This window comes from Pristis pectinata, chromosome 7, assembly GCF_009764475.1.
Source record: "Pristis pectinata isolate sPriPec2 chromosome 7, sPriPec2.1.pri, whole genome shotgun sequence".
NCBI classification, from domain to species: domain Eukaryota; kingdom Metazoa; phylum Chordata; class Chondrichthyes; order Rhinopristiformes; family Pristidae; genus Pristis; species Pristis pectinata.
The window spans coordinates 5,199,890-5,218,396 of NC_067411.1; the positions used below are offsets into that span (position 1 = coordinate 5,199,890).

At 46.2% G+C, this 18,507-nt stretch overlaps 1 protein-coding gene across 1 annotated transcript in view; it reads left to right on the top strand.

The window, feature by feature from the left end:
* nat8l (N-acetyltransferase 8-like) overlaps window positions 1-17,707 on the top strand; it is a 59,095-nt gene extending 41,388 nt beyond the window's left edge. Inside the window, 1 exon segment of the mRNA XM_052020618.1 lies at window positions 13,542-17,707. Within this exon segment, the coding sequence (XP_051876578.1) occupies window positions 13,542-13,909 (368 nt within the window). The 3' untranslated portion in view covers window positions 13,910-17,707.
* The last annotated feature ends 800 nt before the right edge of the window (window positions 17,708-18,507 follow it).

The window sequence follows — 18,507 nt, forward strand, 5'->3', positions numbered from 1 at the left end:
CTCAGGATGGGCAATAAATGCTGGTCTGTCTGCTGATGTTCAGATCCCGTTCAAACTCATTGAGCTGACGAGCTAAACTTAGAACATAGAACATTACAGCACAGTACAGGCCCTTCGGCCCACAATGTTGTCCCAACATTTTATCCTGCTCTAAGATCTGTCTAATCCTTCCCTCCCACACAGCCTTCCATTTCTCTATAATTTTTGTGTCTATCTTAAGAGTCTCTTAAATGTCCCTAATGTATCTGCACCCACAACCTCTGCAGGCAGTGCGTTCCACACACTACTCCTGACATCCCCCTTATACCTTCCTCCAATCACCTTAAAATGATGTCCCCTCATGTTAGCCGTTTTCGCCCTGGGAAAAAGTCTCTGACTGTCCACTCGATCTATGCCTCTTATCATCTTGTACACCTCTATCAAGTCACCTCTCATCCTCCTCCGCTCCACAGAGAAAAGCCCTAGCTCACTCAACCTATCCTCATAAGACATGCTCTCCAATCCAGGCAGCATCCTGCTAAATCTCCTCTGCACCTCTCTAAAGCTTCCTCATCCTTCCTGTAATGAGGCGACCAGAACTGAACACAATACTCCAAGTGTGGTCTAACCAGAGTTCTATAGAGCTGTGACATCACCTCACGGCTCTTGAACTCAATACCCTGACTAATGAAGGCCAACACTCCATACGCCTTCTTAACAACCCTGTCGACCTGCGCGGCAATTTTGTTCAGTCTGAGTGAACTGGAGCTGTGTACTCATTCAGTTTCTTTGACATGAGGAGCTGTCTTCTAAGGGGATCCCTTGGGATCGAGGATGACTTGCTTCCACACTGGTTTACCGGGTCCTGACGAGGCCAATGTGGGAACCCCAGACTTCTGCTGATCAGGACAGGAGGTGGATTGGTGGGTAGTTTGTGAGGAGGTGCCCTCCTTCCACTGCTTTCCCATGTCGTCTGTCTGCTCCTGTGGCATGGCCCCGAGGTTCTGGATCCCATTCCTATCGCTCCTTCTCAACTTTCAGCAGTTACCGGCCAGAGATTCCCAGGATGTTGCATTTCTTCAAGGAGGCTTTGAACATGTTCTTGAATCTGTTCCTCCATCCTGCTGGAAAGAGCGCAAAGAAGATTTACAACTATGTTGCCAGGATCAAGGGACTGAGTTAGAGGGAGAGGTGGTGCAAGCTAGGACTTTATCCCCTGGAGCGTAGGAGATTGAGGAGTGATCTTTGTCACAAACCAGCAACAAAAGAAACACACTGAGCATGATTTAGTGTTAAAAACTATTTTATTAATCACTACTTATGATAATACGTAAAATAAAAGTAAAAATGTTAGTATGTTAGAATTCAAAAATGTTAAACCTCGAACGTTAACCCCAAAACTAAACTCGTCGTGTGTGTGTGTGACAAAGTCCAAAACTCCCAGTTCCTGAATGGTTCTTAAAGTTCAGTTCCGCAAGCCATAAGGTGAAACATGAGCAAGGGCTTCTTCAACAACCACTGTTGTCTGAAGATAAGATGTAGATGTAGAAAAACATAGAGAGAGAGTACATACGAAATCCAAATGTTCCACGATGGAACCCAAACGACACTTCAGTGTTTACTCGGTAGTGACTTCCTCACCCCGAAAAGCATCCGAACCGTGGTCGTCCACACACAAATACCTGTTTCCTTCTACAGGTCAGCAACAAAGTGAACTCCACCGGATTACTTCCAACGTCCATACATGGATTTCAGTGGCAAACACAGTTATTGTTTCTCATCCATCGATAGAGAAAACAAGCAGGCTGGTGTCTCTCTCCCTTCTCTCTCTCTCTTTCTTCTTCTTCTTCTTCTTCTTCAACAACGTCATTACGTCCTTTATCTTCTATTGACGTAAGCACGCCCCACACACACATACACACACACTCTCTATCTTAAAGGGACTTTCACTGAGTCCGTAACATCTTATGGAGGTGTATAAAATCATGAGGGGCATAGATAGGGTGAATGCACACAGTCTTATTCCCAGGGTTGAAGAATCAAAAACTACATAAGTTTAAAGTGAGAGGGAAAAGATTCAAAAGGAACCCAAGGAGCAACTTCTTCACACAGAGAGGTGAATATATGGAACGAGCTGCCAGAAGAAGTGGTTGAGGCAGGTACAATTACAACATTTAAAAGACACTTGGACAGGTCCATGGATAGGAAAGATGTAGAGAGATACAGGCCAAATGTGGGCAAATGGGACCAGCTTAGACAGGCACCTTGGTTGACATGGACGAGTTGGGCCGAAGGGCCTGTTTCTGTGCTGTATTACTCTATGACTAGCCATCTGGTGATCCCTTCCCACGGCAAGCGTGCCTGAGGAGTCTGTTGCTGGGCATGTCAGCTTCCTGCAATGAAACCTGTTTGTCTGTAATGAAAATTGCCACTGGTTTTGCTCATATGAAGTCAAACATGTTTATTGATTTATTCTGTTTGAGCCGGGAATCCTTTTTGTAGAAGAAAATCTTCATTCACCTCCCTTGAACCCTACAGGTGTGTTCATTGGGTTTCCTGGAAGTGAACCTGACACTTGAATGCATTCGGTTCATTTGAACTGTTCCATTTGCTGTTCAGCCTTGAAGTGAGGTTTGTACTTGTTTAGTTAGTTAAGCTGGACCTGTACACATGCAGCTAAAGATGAGTCTCTGCTCAGTCAGACTGGAGACCATAGTGACCAGTCCTCAGTCACTGTGGTTCTGACAAGGTCCTACTGAAAGTGATTAAAGACTAGACCTATATGTTTCTTTGAACTGAAGATCTGTGCTCATCCCAAACCAAAACAGCGCTGATCCTGAAAATCTGAAATGAAAGCAAATAATGCTGGAAATGTTCAGTGGGTCAGGCAGCGACTGTGGAGAGAGAGTCAGTGGTTCAGGTTGATGACCAGAGTGGATTTAGCTCGTTTGATCTGAACTCCTCTACCTGTTCAATGCAACTAAAATGAAGGGCTGCTGTGTTGGGCAAGGTCAGCTGGTGATGGGAGCTCAGGATGGGCAATAAATGCTGGTGCCCAAATCTCGCCAGTCAGATTGTTTAAAGTTCCAACAAGCAGTTTGAACTCAAGGTCTGTGGTCTAAGAGGCATTTAGGCAGGCAGAGAATGGAGGGATATAAACCACTTACAGTTGAAAGTGTCATCGTGGTCGCAACAGACATGGTGACCCAAAGAGCTTGATCCTGTGCTGTCCTGTTCTATGTTCCATGTACTCCCCCAGTTTATTGGAGGTGAAAGCTCAGCTTCAGTGATTTGGAAACTGGTATTCACTACAATTGATTGGATAGAAGATTTGGAGACTGAGTTCTGATGAAAGGTTTCTGTCTCTGCAGATGCTGCCTGACCTGCTGAGAATTTCCAGCATTTTCTGTTTTTATTTCAGATTTCCAGTACCCAAGGTATGTTGCTTTTCGATTCATTCAGTTTATTTTGAATCTGAAGGCATTGGATACTTACTTTTGAATGGGAGGGCACGACATAGCAGCCGTCGATAATTGCCCTTGTGGAGGTGTTGGTGAACTATCAGGCGAGAGGGTGAGGTCTGATCAGTCATGAAATGGTGGAGCAGGCTCGAAGGGCCGAGTGACCTACTTGTGCTTTGTGAATCGCTGCAGTCCTTCTCGTGAAGGCGCCCCCATGGTGGTGTTGGGGACGGAGTGTGGGACTGAGACCCGGTGACGATGAAGGAACAGTCACACTGGTATAATGGTGTATACCTAGGGGTAAAGTTCAAACCCAATCTGACCACCACCAAGCCCAAGCCTGACCTTAGCTCAGGGGTATAACGTTTCTCATCCCTGACCCCATCCGGAATCCAATCCCAAGTCAGGTCCCATCAGGCTGGGGTCGGATAACCAGGTTGGTGCAGAGGATGTACTGGGGTCCTCGCTAATCCTCATCACATACACAGGGTGCATTCAGCTCAAGAGTTATCTGGCTTGGGGTCCATTCCATGGCGACCGTTCAGGCCCCGCCCAATTCCCCCTCCCCCTTTTGTTGCCATGGAGATGGGTCTGGGTCCAGACCAAGCACGAGGGCTTGGAGCCAGTCCCTCCCATCTCCATCAGCCACCTTCGGCCGGTTACACACCCGTCACCACTGGACCCAACTGCTCTGGCTCCTGCTGACAAGCCCTGGCTCAGTCTCGGCCTCCCCAGGCCTGGACACTTGTGCCGCATCATCGTCAACTCCCCTTAAAGGGAACTTCACTTCCCCCACTCTCTGCAGCCTCTAATACACCGACAGGCATATTCTACCTCATCACCCTGAGCAATGGGACTTTCTTCTATTTACTTGTAAGCAGCCAGCCCAGCTCTAACCCAAGCTGAGGCCAAGACATCCACCTGGGCCCAGTCCGTCCCGGAGCACACTGCCACGACCAACACTGGTGGTGGAAGGAGGGGAGGAGGACTACTTTATCCTGGAGGGTATCAACATTTTTGAGAGTTGTTGCAGTGGTACTCATCCAGGCAAAGAGAGAGTGTCCCATCACACTCCTTACTTGGATGGTGGAAAGGGTTTGGGGTGTTGGGTGATGCCAGAATGCTAATAGTAGTGCAGTTAGTCATGCCATTGAATATCATGGTAAGGTAATTAGACTTGGCGAGGCACAATGTTACTTGCCACTTATCAGTTCATGCCTGAATGTTGTCTGGGCCTTGTTGGAATGCAGGGGCTGCTTCATTGGCTGAGGAGTTGTGAATGGAAGTGACCACTATTCCATCATCAAACCACTATTCTCACTGCTGACCTATGACTGGAAGGTAGATCAGTTGAAGGTGGTTGGGTCCAGCACACTGTCCTGCAGTGATATGATGGGGCGGGGACGATTGGCTGACAACCACAACCATCTTCCTCTGTGTGAGGTCTGTCCCCAGCCACTGGAGTGCTCAGCCTCTGATTCCATTCATTTCAGTTTCTCCAAGCTCCTCAGTGCTGCCTTCAGACAAATGCTGCCTTAACGTCAAGGACGGTCACCGTCATCTCACTGTGAAACCCAGCTCTTTGGTCCATGTCTGGATCCGAGGGGTCCTGGCAAAGCCCAAACTGGGCATTGGTGGGCAGTTTGTTGGTCAGCAGTGGTGTACAGAATGAATAGTTGACGACACCTCCTGTTTCTCCAACACTCATTCCCTTTATTGGAGATGAGCCATTATATCCCTGCAGGTTGGTCAGATCATGTTCATTTGATTTGATTAGTCTGAAAGCTTCTGGTCGAGAAACGTGCACTCCTTCAAAAGCAAAACACCACAAGCACTGGAGATGTAAAATACTCAGCAGGTCAGGCAGTATCCATATCTGGAGGAACCTAAGTCAGGCTCCAGGACTGTGGCCATTTTCTTTGAAATTCCTTGAATTCAAGATCTGTTCTTAATCAGTTGGATTCAACTCGAGGCTTAACCTCATTGTAACTGTACAGCTCAATGACTCCACTTGTAAATAGTGCAAACATAAGCCCTCGGTGGCTTCAATTTGCTTGAAATCAAAGTCTGCAATATGTGTAGAGATGCAAGAGTCTGCAGATGCTGGAATCTGGAGCAACACACAAAACGCTGGAGGAACTCAGCGGGTCAGGCACCATCTGTAGAGGGAAATGGACAGTCGACGTTTTGGGTCGAGACCCTTCATCAGGACTAGCCCCTCCATAGATACTGCCTGACCCATTGAGTTCCTCCAGCCTTTTGTGTGTTGCTGTAACTTATTTAGTTTGATTTAACTAAGGATCCCAACTCGGTTTGCCTAAAGACTTGGTCTCAGTCACGGTGCTTGAGCTGAGTATTCTGTCATCAAGAGTATTCTGGATGAAGACTTGTAATTAATCACACAGTGTTGAATTCTAGGATTTGTTGAAACTAGCTTCCCGTAATCCTTTATCTATCTTAAGAATGAAGATGTGAACGCCTTCATTTTCGATGTAATCGGAGGCTGGAACTTGTTCAGTTTAATTGAAACGTGTACTTTCTCAGCTCAGTTGAACTAAAGAATCTGTCATTTGCACTTTAAAATCTCTGTGCTTCTTAAATTTGATTGAACTGATGACTACTACTGAGACTGAAGACTGGTATAGAATGAAGACCGGTATCAACCAGCTTAAGAACTAGCAGGAGTAGGTAATATGGTGCTTGAGCCTGATCCCCATACAAAGAGATCTTCAGTAATATCAGGCAGTGGTGAGACCGCATCTGGAGTACTGTGTCAAGTATTCATTCCCTGATTTAAGTAGCAATTACTGTGTTGGAAGCAGTCAGGAGAAGGTTGACGAGTAATGCCTGGAATGGATGCATGGCCTTAGAAGCAAAGGTTGGCAGGCTTGGCTTGTATCCACTGGAGTTCAGAAGCTTAAGAGGTGATGATTGAAACACAAAAGATCCTGAGGTGTCTTAACAGGGTGGATGTGAAGAAGGTGTTTCCTGTTGTGGGAGAATCGAGAAATCAGGGTCACTGTTACTCATCTAGTGGAGTCACAGGTAGACAGGGTGGTGAAGAAGGCTTTTGGCACACTGGCCTTCGTCAGTCAGGGCACTGAGTACAAATGTTGGGAGGTCATGGTGCAGCTGTACAGGACACTGGTGAGGCCGCACTTGAAGTATCATGTTCCGTTTTGGTCGCCCTGCTACAGGAAAGATGATATTAAACTGGAAAGAGTGCAGAAAAGATTTCAGGATGTTGTCAGGACTTGAGGCACTGAGTGACAGGGAGAGTTTGGATAAGCGAGGACTTTATTCCTTGGGCCGTAGGAGAATGAGAGGTGTTCTTATAGAGGTGTAACTATGAGGGGCATAGATCAGGTGAATGAACAGTCTTTTTCCCAGTGTTAGAGAATCAAGAACTAGAAGGCATAGGTTTAAGGTGAGAGAAGAAAGCTTTATTAGGAACTTGAGGGGCAAATTTTTTTACACAGAGGGTGATGTCAATGTGGAACGAGCTGCCAGAGGAAGTGGTTGAGGCAGGTACAATAAAAACTTTTAAAAGACAATTGGACAGGTACATGGGTAGGAAGGGTTTAGAAGGTTATGGGCCAAATGCTAAATGGGAACTAGCTTGGATGGGGCATGTTGGTTGGCATGGACCACTTTCTGTGCTGGATGACTCTATGAACTCTATCCAGTTTAAGGTGACGTCTACAACTTCCTCAATTTGGGGTGAAGATTGATGAGCATCCAATTTGCTTGTACTGAAGACTAATTGAAGCTGACAAATGCTACTAATATTACCCCCTTTTTTGCCTTCTGCTAAATAGAATAAAATTACAATCTGTTGAAAACCTTTTCACCTGATGTAGCCTGATTATTAGTTCTCAGTGGTGTGTCAGAGAATGCAGTGAGCTTGCAAGGATAATGTAATGAATGTGACGGTTTAAATACAAGGAAGTGTCAATTGTGGGAGAGCGGTCAAATGTCCGAGCATTGTGAATGAGCTAGTTCAGTCAGTGCCATTGGCAAACTGATGAGGGATGTTGAGGCACCACATATCAAACACAATGTATACCTGATCAAAGTGTCGATATTTATAGTAAATCAACTCCTCAGATTCTGTAAACAGCCATATGTAATCTGGAGGGAAGTGGAGGTGAAGTTTATAAAACAGAAAATGCTGGAAATACTCAGCAGGTCAGGCAGCATCCGTGGAGAGAGAAAAACAGTTAACGTGCCAGGTCTGGAACCCCGTCAGAACTGAGGGGTTGTTCTGTGCATAATTGTGTGTGAGAACAGTTGCACAGCCAGATGCCCCAGCAAAATATTCTACCCAGTTTTATCGAGGGTTGGTTGATTTCTGTGACCTACCTTGCTTGATGAGTTGTGCTTACATTAGTAAGCTTGAGTGAAGCCGTTGTGTGAAGGCATCTGCATATATCTGTCGTTGTACTATTGCCAACTCTGGTGTCGTGTGATAACATAAAGGAGGCTGCAGCCCATTCTATTTCCATTAAAGTCAGTGGGCTCTGTTCCATCGGTTTTGCTGTTTGGTGACTTGTTGCCATAAGACCATAAGACATAGGAGCAGCATTGGGCCATTCGGCCCATCGAGTCTGCTCCACCATTCAATCATGGCTGACTTATTTTCCCCCTCAGCCCCATTCCCCAGCCTTCTCCCTGTAGCCTTTGATACCCCACTACCTCCTCTTACTAATCAAGAACCCATCAACCTCCATTTAAAATATACCCAATGACGTGACTTCCACAGCCTTCAGTGGCAATGAATGCCACAGATTCACCGCCCTCTGGCTAAAGAAATTCTTCCTCTGTTCTAAAGAGATGTCCTTTTATTCTGAGGCTGTGCCCTCTGGTCCCAGACTCTCCCACTACTGGAAACATGGCTGTGCCCTCTAGTCCTAGACTCTCCCACTACTGGAAACATCCTCTCCACGTCCACTCTATCCAGGCCTTTCAATATTCGGTAGATTTCAATAAGATTCCCCCCTCATCCTTCTAAACTCCAGTGAGTACAGGCCCAGAGCCCTCAAATGCTCCTCGTACATTAACCCTTTCATTCCCGGTGTCGTTCTTGTAAACCTCCTCTCAACCCCTCTCCAACGCCAGCACATCCTTCCTTAGATATGGGGCCCAAAACTGTTCTCAATACTCCAAATATGGTCTGACCAACGCCTTATAAAGTCTCAGCATTACATCCTTGCTTTTATATTCTAGTCCTCTTGAACTAAATGCTAACATTGTATTTGCCTTCCTTACTACTGACTCAACCTGCAAGTTAACCATTCAGGAATCCTGCATTAGGACTCCCAAGTCCCTTTGCCCCTCTGATTTCTGAATTTGCTCCCTGTTTAGAAAATAGTCTACGCCTTTATTCCTTCTACCAAAGTGCATGACCGTACACTTCCCTGTGCTGTATTCCATCTGCCATTTCTTTGTCCATTCTCCCAACCTATCCAAGTCCTTCTGCAGACTCCCTGCTTCCCCAACACTATCTGCCCCTCCACCTATCTTTGTATCATCCGCAAACTTGGCCACAAAGCCATCAGTTGCATCATCCAGACCATTAACATGTAACTTGAAAAGTAACGGACCCAACATCGACCCCTGCCACTAGTCACCAGCAGCCAACCAGAAAAAAAACCCTTTATTCCCACTCTTTGCCTTCTGACAGTCAGCCAATCTTCTATCCATACAAGTACCTTTACCTTTCCTGTATTATCATGGGCTCCTATCTTGGTTAGCAGCCTCAAGTGTGGCACCTTGTCAAAGGCCTTCTGAATAAGATAAGATATCTTTATTAGTCACATGTACATTGAAACACACAGTGAGATGCATCTTTTACATAGTGTTCTGGGGGCAGCCCGCAAGGGTCGCCACGCTTCCGGCGCCAACACAGCATGCCCACAACTTCCTAACCTGTACGTCTTTGGAATGTGGGAGGAAACCGGAGCACCCGAAGGAAACCCACGCAGACACGGGTAAACAATATCCACTGACTCTCCCTTGTCTATCCTGCCTGTTACTTCCTCAAGGAATTCCAACAGATTTGCCAGGCAAAATTCCCCTTAAGGAAACCATACTGACTTCAGCCTAGTTTATCATGTGCTTCCAAGTACCCCGAAACCTCATCCTTAATAATGGACATCGTACCAACCACTGAAGCCAGATTAACTGGCCTATAATTTCCTGTCTTTTGCCTCCCTCCCTTCTCAAAGAGTGGGGTGACATTTGCAATGTTTCAGTCCTCTGGAACCATTCCTGAATCTGGTGATTCTTGAAAGATCGCTACTAATGCCTCCACAATCTCTTCAGCTGCCTCTTTCAGAATCCTGGGGTGTAGTCCATCTGGTCCAGGTGACTTATCTACCTTCACACCTGTCAGCTTCCCAAGCACCTTCTCCTTAGTACTAGCAACTACACTCACTTCTGCCCCCTGACTCTCTCGAATTTCTGGCATGTTGCTGGTGTCTTCTACAGTGACGACTGACGCAAAATAATTATTCAGTTCGTTCAGGTCAACTGAATACTTATTCAGTTGCTAATTGGACTAGCAATGAGTTGGAGACAGGAGTTTACATTTCCCTACTATAGCTGTGGCATTTAAATTCACTTAATAATCTGGCTTATAAAACATAGAAGAGCACAGCACCAACAGGCCCTTCAGCCCACAACGTCTGGGCCGAACACGATGCCAAATTAAACTAAATCCCTTCTGCCTGCACGTGATCTATATCCCTCCATTCCTTCCATATTCAAAGCCTCTTAAACACCACTATTGTATCTGCCTCCACCACCTCCTCTGGCAGCCCGTTTCAGGCACCCACCGCTCTCTGTAAAAACAAACCTGCCCCACACATCTCGCTTCAACTTTCCCTCTCTCACCTTGTCCTCTAATATTTGACATTTCTACCCTGGGAAACAGACTCCGACGGTCTACCCTATCTATGCCTCTCATAATTTTTATAAACTTCTATCAGGTCTCCAGAGAAAACAACCCAAGTTTCTTCAACCTCTCCTTGTAGCTCATACCCTCTAATCCAGGCAGCATCCTCTTCTGTATCTTTTCCAAAGCTTCCACATCCTTCCTATAATGGGGGCGACCAGAATTGCACACAATACTCCAAGTACTGCCAAACCAAAGCTTTATATATGGCTGTGACATGCTTAGAGAAACACTTCAAACCACACAACCGCCAGCTTATAAAAAGAAACCCATCCAGTTCACTAATGTCCTTCAGACAGAAATCTACCGTCCTCACCTAGTCTGTGACTCCAAACCCACCAGCATTGATTCAAGTGCCCTCTCAGCAAACTGCTCCTCAAACCAAACAAATCACAAGACAATCCAGCAAAGTCAATATGCTTTGTTGAAAAGGAAATTGTCTTTGTGGATGTAAAGGTGGATAAAGGGGCCCAGTAGTGAAGTGCATTTGGATATCCAGAAGGTATTTGACCCCATAAAAGGTTACTACTCATGATAAGAGTGCACAGGGTTGGGGAATAATATACTGACACGGTGTAAAACACATTGGTGAGGCTGCACTCGGAGTACTGTGTTTAGTTTTGGTCACCCTGCTGTAGGAAAGATATTAAGCTGGAAAAAGTGCAGAAAAGGTTTACAAGGATATTGCCGGGACTCAAGGGACTGAGTTATAGAGAGAGGTTGGGCAGGCTAGGACTTTATTCCTTGGAGCGCAGGAGACTGGGGGGGGGGGGGGGGGGGGGGGGGGGGGGGGGGGGGGGGGGGTTGGTGACCTTATATAGGTGTATAAAAGAGGAGCATAGATAGGGTGAATGCACACAGTCTTTTCCCCAGGGTTGGGGAATCAAGAACCAGAGACACAGGTTTCAGGTGAAAGGGGAGAGATTTAATAGGAACCTGAGGGGCAACTTTTTCACACAGAGCGTGCTACATATATGGAACCAGCTGCCAGAGAAAGGTACAATGACAACATTTAAAAGATATTTGGACAGGTACATGGATAAGAGGGATATGGGTCAAACACAGGCAAATGGGACTGGCTTATGTGAGCATCTTGGTCGGCATGGACCAGTTGGGCTGAAGGGCCGGTTTCCATGCTGTGTGACGATATGACATGGAGAGAAGATCAGCTAACTGGCAGAAAAGAGGATTCAGATAAATGGGACACTTTCGGATTGGCATTCACTCCCTCGGCATCAGTGCTGGGACCTCAACTGTTTATAATCTACGTCGATGAATTTGATGAAGGGATCAACTGTACCGAGGCCACATTTGCTGATGGTACAAAGGTGTTAGTAAGTTGTGACGAGGATACAAAGAGGCTGCAAATGGATATAGGAAGTTTATGAATGGGCAGGGAAATGGCACATGGAGTATAAGATGAGAAAATGCCAGGTCGTCCACTTTGAAAGGAAGAATGAAAAAATAAATTGTTGCTTAAATGGAATGAGATCCCAAACTATTATTGTACGACAGGAATCCTTGTACGTGAAACTCAGAGTGTTGGCCTGCAGGTACAGCAAGTAATTAGGAATGATCATGGACTGTTGGCCTTCATTGCAAGGGGTTTGGAGTAGGGAAGTTTTGATGCAGCTTTCCAGGGTTCTGGTGGGACCACAGCTGGTGTGTACAGTTTTGCTCTCCATATTTAGGGAAAGATGTGCTTTCACTGGAGGAAGTGAAGAGAGGGTTGATTCTGGGCTGAAGGTATGAAGAGAGGTTGAGCAGATATGGCCTACAAGAACAACAGCTGATTTATGGAAACAAAATTCTGACGGGGGGGGGGGGGGGGGATGAGAAGGTGGAGTGAGAAGACGTTTTTCCCAGTGGGACTATCTAGAACGAGGTAGCGATAAGGCAGCACCCATTTCAGATGGAGATGAGGAGGAACTTCTTCTTGCAGGGAGTTGTGAACCTTTGGAATTCTCCACCTCTGGGAGCTGAGGAGGTGCAGTCAATGATGGGGATCGACAGGTGGGGAAATGACAAGAGAGTCGAGAGGCAGGGGGAGTGTGGGAAGGTGTCCTTGAGGCCAGGACTGGGCTATAGTGAGTGGTGGAGCAGATCAAGAGGCTGAATGGCCTACTTTTGATGTTAACTGCCTTCTGATACGGCTGGTCTACTCAGTTTACAGACAGTCGAGGGAAAAGCAGGCACAACCCGTGAATTAATCAAAAACAAGAAGATACAAAAAGCAGGTATCATGAGGCTTCTATCCTGCTGTTATAAGACTATTGAACGGTCCCCTAGTACAATGAGATGGACTCTTCACCTCACAATCTACCTCATTATGACCTTGCACCTTATTGTCTGCCTGCACTGCACTTTCTCTGTAACTGTAACACTTCATTCTGCATTCTGTTATTGTTTTCAGTAACTACCTCAATGTACTGTTGTAATGAAATGATCTATATGGACGGTATTGGTATTGGTATTGGTTTATTATTGTCACTTGTACTGAGGTACAGTGAAAAGCTTGTCTTGCAAACCGATCGTACAGGTCAATTCATTACACAGTGCAGTTACATTGAGTCAGTACAGAGTTCATTGAGGTAGTACAGGTAAAAACAATAACAGTACAGAGTAAAGTGTCACAGCTAGAGAGAAAGTGCAGTGCAATAAGGTGCAAGGTCACAGGGAACTGTTCAATAGTCTTATCACAGTGGGGTAGAAGCTGTCCTTAACTCTGGTGGTACATGCCCTCAGGCTCCTGTATCTTCTACCCGATGGGACAGGAGAGAAGAGATAATGACCCAGGTGGGTGGGGTCTTTGATTATGCTGGCTGCTTCACCAAGACAATGAGAGGTAAAGACAGAGTCCAAGGAGGGGATGCTGGTGTCCGTGATGCGCTGGGCTGTGTCCACAACTCTCTGCAGCTTCTTGCGATCCTGGGCAGAGCAGTTGCCGTACCAAGCCGTGATACATCCAGATAGGATGCTTTCTATGGTGCATCTATGGATGCTTTCTATGGATGGCATGCAAAGCAAAGTTTTTCACTGAACCCTGGTACATGTGGCAATAATAAACCAATTTACCAAGTTAACAACAAAAGACACAGAGTCAGAGGGAAAGATGATTGAGCAGCTCCCCCTTTATCTTGTCGCAGGCTCCTGCTTCTGGGTGGCGGTCCTGGACGGGAACGTGGTGGGCATCGTGGCTGCCAGAAGCAACGAGGACGACAACACGGTGGAACTGTGCCGCATGTCGGTGGACTTTGACCAGCGAGGGAAGGGCATCGCCAAGGCGCTGGGCCGCAAGGTGCTGGAGTTCGCCGTACTTAACAACTACTCGGCCGTGGTGCTGGGCACCACCGCCGTCAAGATGGCCGCCCACAAGCTCTACGAGTCACTGGGCTTCAGGCACGTGGGCGTCACCGAACACTACGTGCTCCCGGGGATGACTCACTCGCTGCTGGAGAAGGTCTTTTTCCAAGTGCGCTACCATCGCTACCGGCTGCACCTGCGCGAGGAGTGAAGGCGTCACTCATAACCCCCTCCTGCTCCTCCTCCTCTTCCCTCCTCCTCCCTCCACCCCCTCTCCCCTCCCGCCAGTGCACCAATCCCTTTCCCCCATCTCCCACCCCCTTCCCACCCACCCCCCCCCCCCCCCCACCATCCTCCCCTTTCCATTTCTGTCCTGGAACGAGGGATTCGGGATATCCCCACGGATGGTCAGAGGGCCCTGCCTGTAGTGACCCACCTGCCTTGGCATTGCTGGCCGCCATGTTGATTCTGCCTCGCCCTCAATGCTACCACCGGAGAGTCTGGGTGAACCCTAGCGGGGAGGAGCCCCCCCTCCCCCTTTCCCCCTCCCCAGAAAAACACCATGGACAGACCGTGGGATTCAGAAGCTGTTGCCAAGGGATCTTCGAGTGAGGTGTCCAACTAACCCCAACCCATTGCATAGGCTCTACGCCTGTTACAGCTGCAGGCAAGAGGTTCATCAGTCACACAGTGTGGAGACGGTAACAAACACTGCAGAGGTGACGTGTGTGTGTGTGTGTGTGTGTGTGTGTGTGTGTGTGTGTGTGTGTGTGTGTGTGTGTGGGAGGATGGGGGGTTGACCACTGGGGGATTGATCCTTGCACATGTATTTAATCCCATCCTCCTCCCATCCATTGCCATCACCCCAACACCCACACAGTTCTTGTCACCACTACTTATCGTTATGATCTCGAAGATCAAATTATTGTCGGGGGGAGTGTTAAGGAAAAATAGACATAAAACAAGCCTGGCTGTGCTCTGTGGCTCGAGGGGTGTAAGAGCAGTGCCAGCGATCTGCAGAAAGGTCGCGTGCCTGACCCCGGCTAACTTGCCCGTGTGCTTTGAACGGGCAAAGTTCCGAAAGGAAGATAAATATTCGGATGTACCACAACTTGAGAAAGAGAGAGAGAGAGAGAGAGAGAGAGAGAGAGAACAGGGTGCATCCAACACCATTGACTGTTATTTCCATTGTCTTCACAAGCCAACAAGATTCAGTCAGTTGCTGACCCCACATTGCATATTGTAAAATAACCATTTCATTTGCCTTCCCCTCGCCTTCTCCCCCATTCCCCTCCATTGTACACAGGTTAAACCCTTTGCATGTGCTCTGGAATATCTATGCTGCTTTGAGTTTTATTTTACTGCCTCTCTTTGAACCGTTTTTATTCCTGCTTGCGCTGAATGATGTCATTTGAGCAGATGGAGGCTGTGGTTTCTATGGAAATAGATCTCCCCACCACCGACACCCACACCCCCTCCACCACTACCACCACTAACATCAATGATAAAAGGCAGAGTCCAAAAAATGGCAAGTAGGGGAGAGTAGAAGTGGCTCTTGCAAATAAAAGAGAAAAAAAATACATGCTGTTACAACACAAAACAACATAAGCAAAAAAAAACTTATTAATTACTAATAATAGTTGTGATTGGTCTCTGCAGCCTTGCTTAGTGTTGCTATGGTAGTTGCTTTAATGACATCAAACTTGTGACTAGTAGAATGCAGAAGCAATGCAATTGGCATGTGTCTGTACCTAGTGTATGTGTACAGTGCCTGCCTGAATATTGAGGCAAAGGATATAACTCCTTCCTCATGAAATAAAGACGTGTATATTTTAACAAAAACCTTTTCTTCTGCATGCCGGATGTCTGTCTTGAATTCAGAAAATCAACACAAAAAGGGGTATCTGAATTTTAGTTTTAACAATGGAAATGTGTAAATATATATATATATATTAAAACAAAAGCTTTCTGGAAATGCACTTCAGGACTTCTCAAGAGATGCAGGGCCCTCGGTGATTTGTAAAGGAAGATGTTTGTTTCTGTATTTTCTAATAGAAATGAAGTCTGATGTGTGTAAAATAAGATACTTTTTCACAAAGTCATTCCTGTTTAAAGGACAAAGATTGGATTGCTTTGTTTATTTTTGGTATATTGCTGTGTTCAGAGAAATATCAAAAAACAGTTGGCACAAGTAAATTTTGTTTTTTAAGATTCAGATCTTATTGGCAATGAGTATTTCTTAGCTTTTAATGTTACAGATAAGCTGTGGAAAATTAGAAGTACTTCTGACGACTCACATTAGTCCAAATTATCCTTTGAGTCATTTTCTGTGGATGGATTTCACCTCACTGGTGATCCTTGGCATGGTTCTCAACTCAGTATTTGGTCTCCAGTGGCTGTTATACCCAATCACAATCAACATCTGTGCATGGTAGTCAGTAGGACCTTGATGAATTTTATCTTTCTGAATTAAATTTCGTAACCACAGAGTATTCTGTTTCTCTCCCCAGCCTTTCCAGATCACTGGCCAGCAGCTGTTGTGGCATGGTAGCATAATGGTTAAATTACTGGATTAGTAACCAGAGATCTGGACCAATGATCCAGAGGCATGAGTTCAAATCCAACCACGGCAGCTGTGGGAATTTGAATTAAAATAATTAAATCTGGGTTAGAGACAGGAATTTCGCCTCGTGTTGTGAAACTCCATCTGGTTCAATAAAGCCCTTTGGGAAAGGAAATCTGCTCTTCTGACATGTGTGACCTACCAATGTGGTTGTCTCTTAGCCTCCTTCGTTCAGGGGCAATTGGGGATGGGCAGTAAATTATGTGTCCGCTTCTTGTGAAGAATGAAGTTTAGTTATACCCGAAATGGGAGGTTCAAAAAGCCTGATAGGTGACAGATAATTGAGACCCACACCTCAAGTAGCCTGTGAATGAATGACAATCTGTAGCTCGGCACCTTCCTCAGTGTGTGGGGGCAGTTTTGATTTCCCAAGAGGTGTCCTCACAATAGCTTTTGCCATAACATACATTACATATGTGTTCCTTTAAATACAAACTGACTCAAGCTTAAGGTGAGTCGATTATCTTGCATTCAGCAGCATCCTGCTTTGTAGAGTCCCCAGAGTTACCCTGTTGGTTTGAACTCACGGATGAATTCCAGGGGGTTGCAATCTCCGGAGATTTAGCCAGTTATTCCAAAGCAGTGTTCCCTGAGCTGTTACACACACATCCAGAAGTACAAGGTGATTTTGAATGTTCTTTTCTGTAGACCAAGGCAAACCTTTGACTTTAGTGTAATTGGTCTTAGTTCAAATTGATAGAAAAATCAAATTAAAGGCTTGAAGACTTTTGGTCACTGGACTCTTGTCAGTTAGGATTTACACCTTTATCAACAACTCTCCCAACTGCTTCCAACAGCTCCCAATTGAAAAGAAATTATCCTCGGCTTTTGTTGCCTGTCCTCAGCGATGACTCTTTCCTAACCTCGGAGTAACTACCCTTTGCTCCCTGCTCTGGGGAATTAGGAGGAAACCTTCTTAGTCTCTGGTCTTGATCTCTCCGCAGGGTGTGTGAGGATAAAGGACTGAGTGAAACAGAGTGACCTGGAGATAGGTTAGGCAGTTGCGGAAATGCAAGGCAATTATATGTGTAAATGCTGATTGTCAATTGGCATGAAAGAAATGCTTTGAAGGACTGTAATGCATGTATTGCAGTGTGCCCATGTATAAATTAAGTTGGGTTGTGGACATTTTCACACATGAGACTGATGCCCAAAGATTACACCTTGGGGATTATGAAGGCATCCAGTTCATATCATTGGAATGACTAATGGGTCCTTGGTGTTGGTTGGGGAGGGGTGGGGGCAAGAGAGAGAGATGGACTGCTGTTGGATAGTGGTGAGATGGGTATGAACATAGATGGGGGAGGGAGAGAGGGGCCCAGGATTAGGCAGTGGTGGGTGGGGAGAGAAGACGTGACTAGAATTGGGCATTGGCAGATGAGATGGAGGGGGGTTGGGGGTGAACAGGGAAAGAGGGCTACTTTTGGGCAAGAGTGGGGTGGAGGAGGAGACATGTCCTATATTGGGTGGAGATAGGATGGGGAGAGGGTAGAGATCACCAGTATTAGACAGAGATGGGGTGTGGAAGGGGGAAGAGATGACCAGTGTTGGGTGGGAGTGGTCTCGTGCAGAGATCACAGCATTGGGTGGAGAAGGGGTAGGGGAGGGGTAGACATCACCAATACAATGTTTGTATTGTGTTCTGAGCAACCACTTTTGATTGAACAAGAGTGCAGGTACAAATGCTCTCCACATCACTACGTCAGTGAATCAGTGGACATTATCCTTCTTGTCCAACCTGCTCTTGATCATCCAAAAGTCTCCACTGGAGACCAGGAAGTGGTCAGGATCATTCTCTAGCCTGAGTACCTCACCACTTCTGGCAGGTCCCAACCATGGAGGTTCTGTTGAGCTAATGCAGTTTGTCCTTGTCGAGTAATGATCTTCAGGAAGGAAGCACGGAGCACCAGGGTTAGTATTCAACAACAAACCTTTGGAAAGTGCAAAGCAAAATCCTTCTAAATTGTGCTCTAAATACATTACTGTGGAGGCAAAGGTGAGAAGATAATCTCTGCAACAGAAAAATTACACAGCTTAGAAGTTCAAGAATACAGTCCACTCGTACGTCATTAATTCCTGAGCTGTCATCAGAGACGTTAACCCATTGGAAGTATTGAATGCATTTAAAGAAAGAAACTGTAAATACCCATCAGGTCAGTGAGAAAGAAGGCAGGTCGATATTCTGA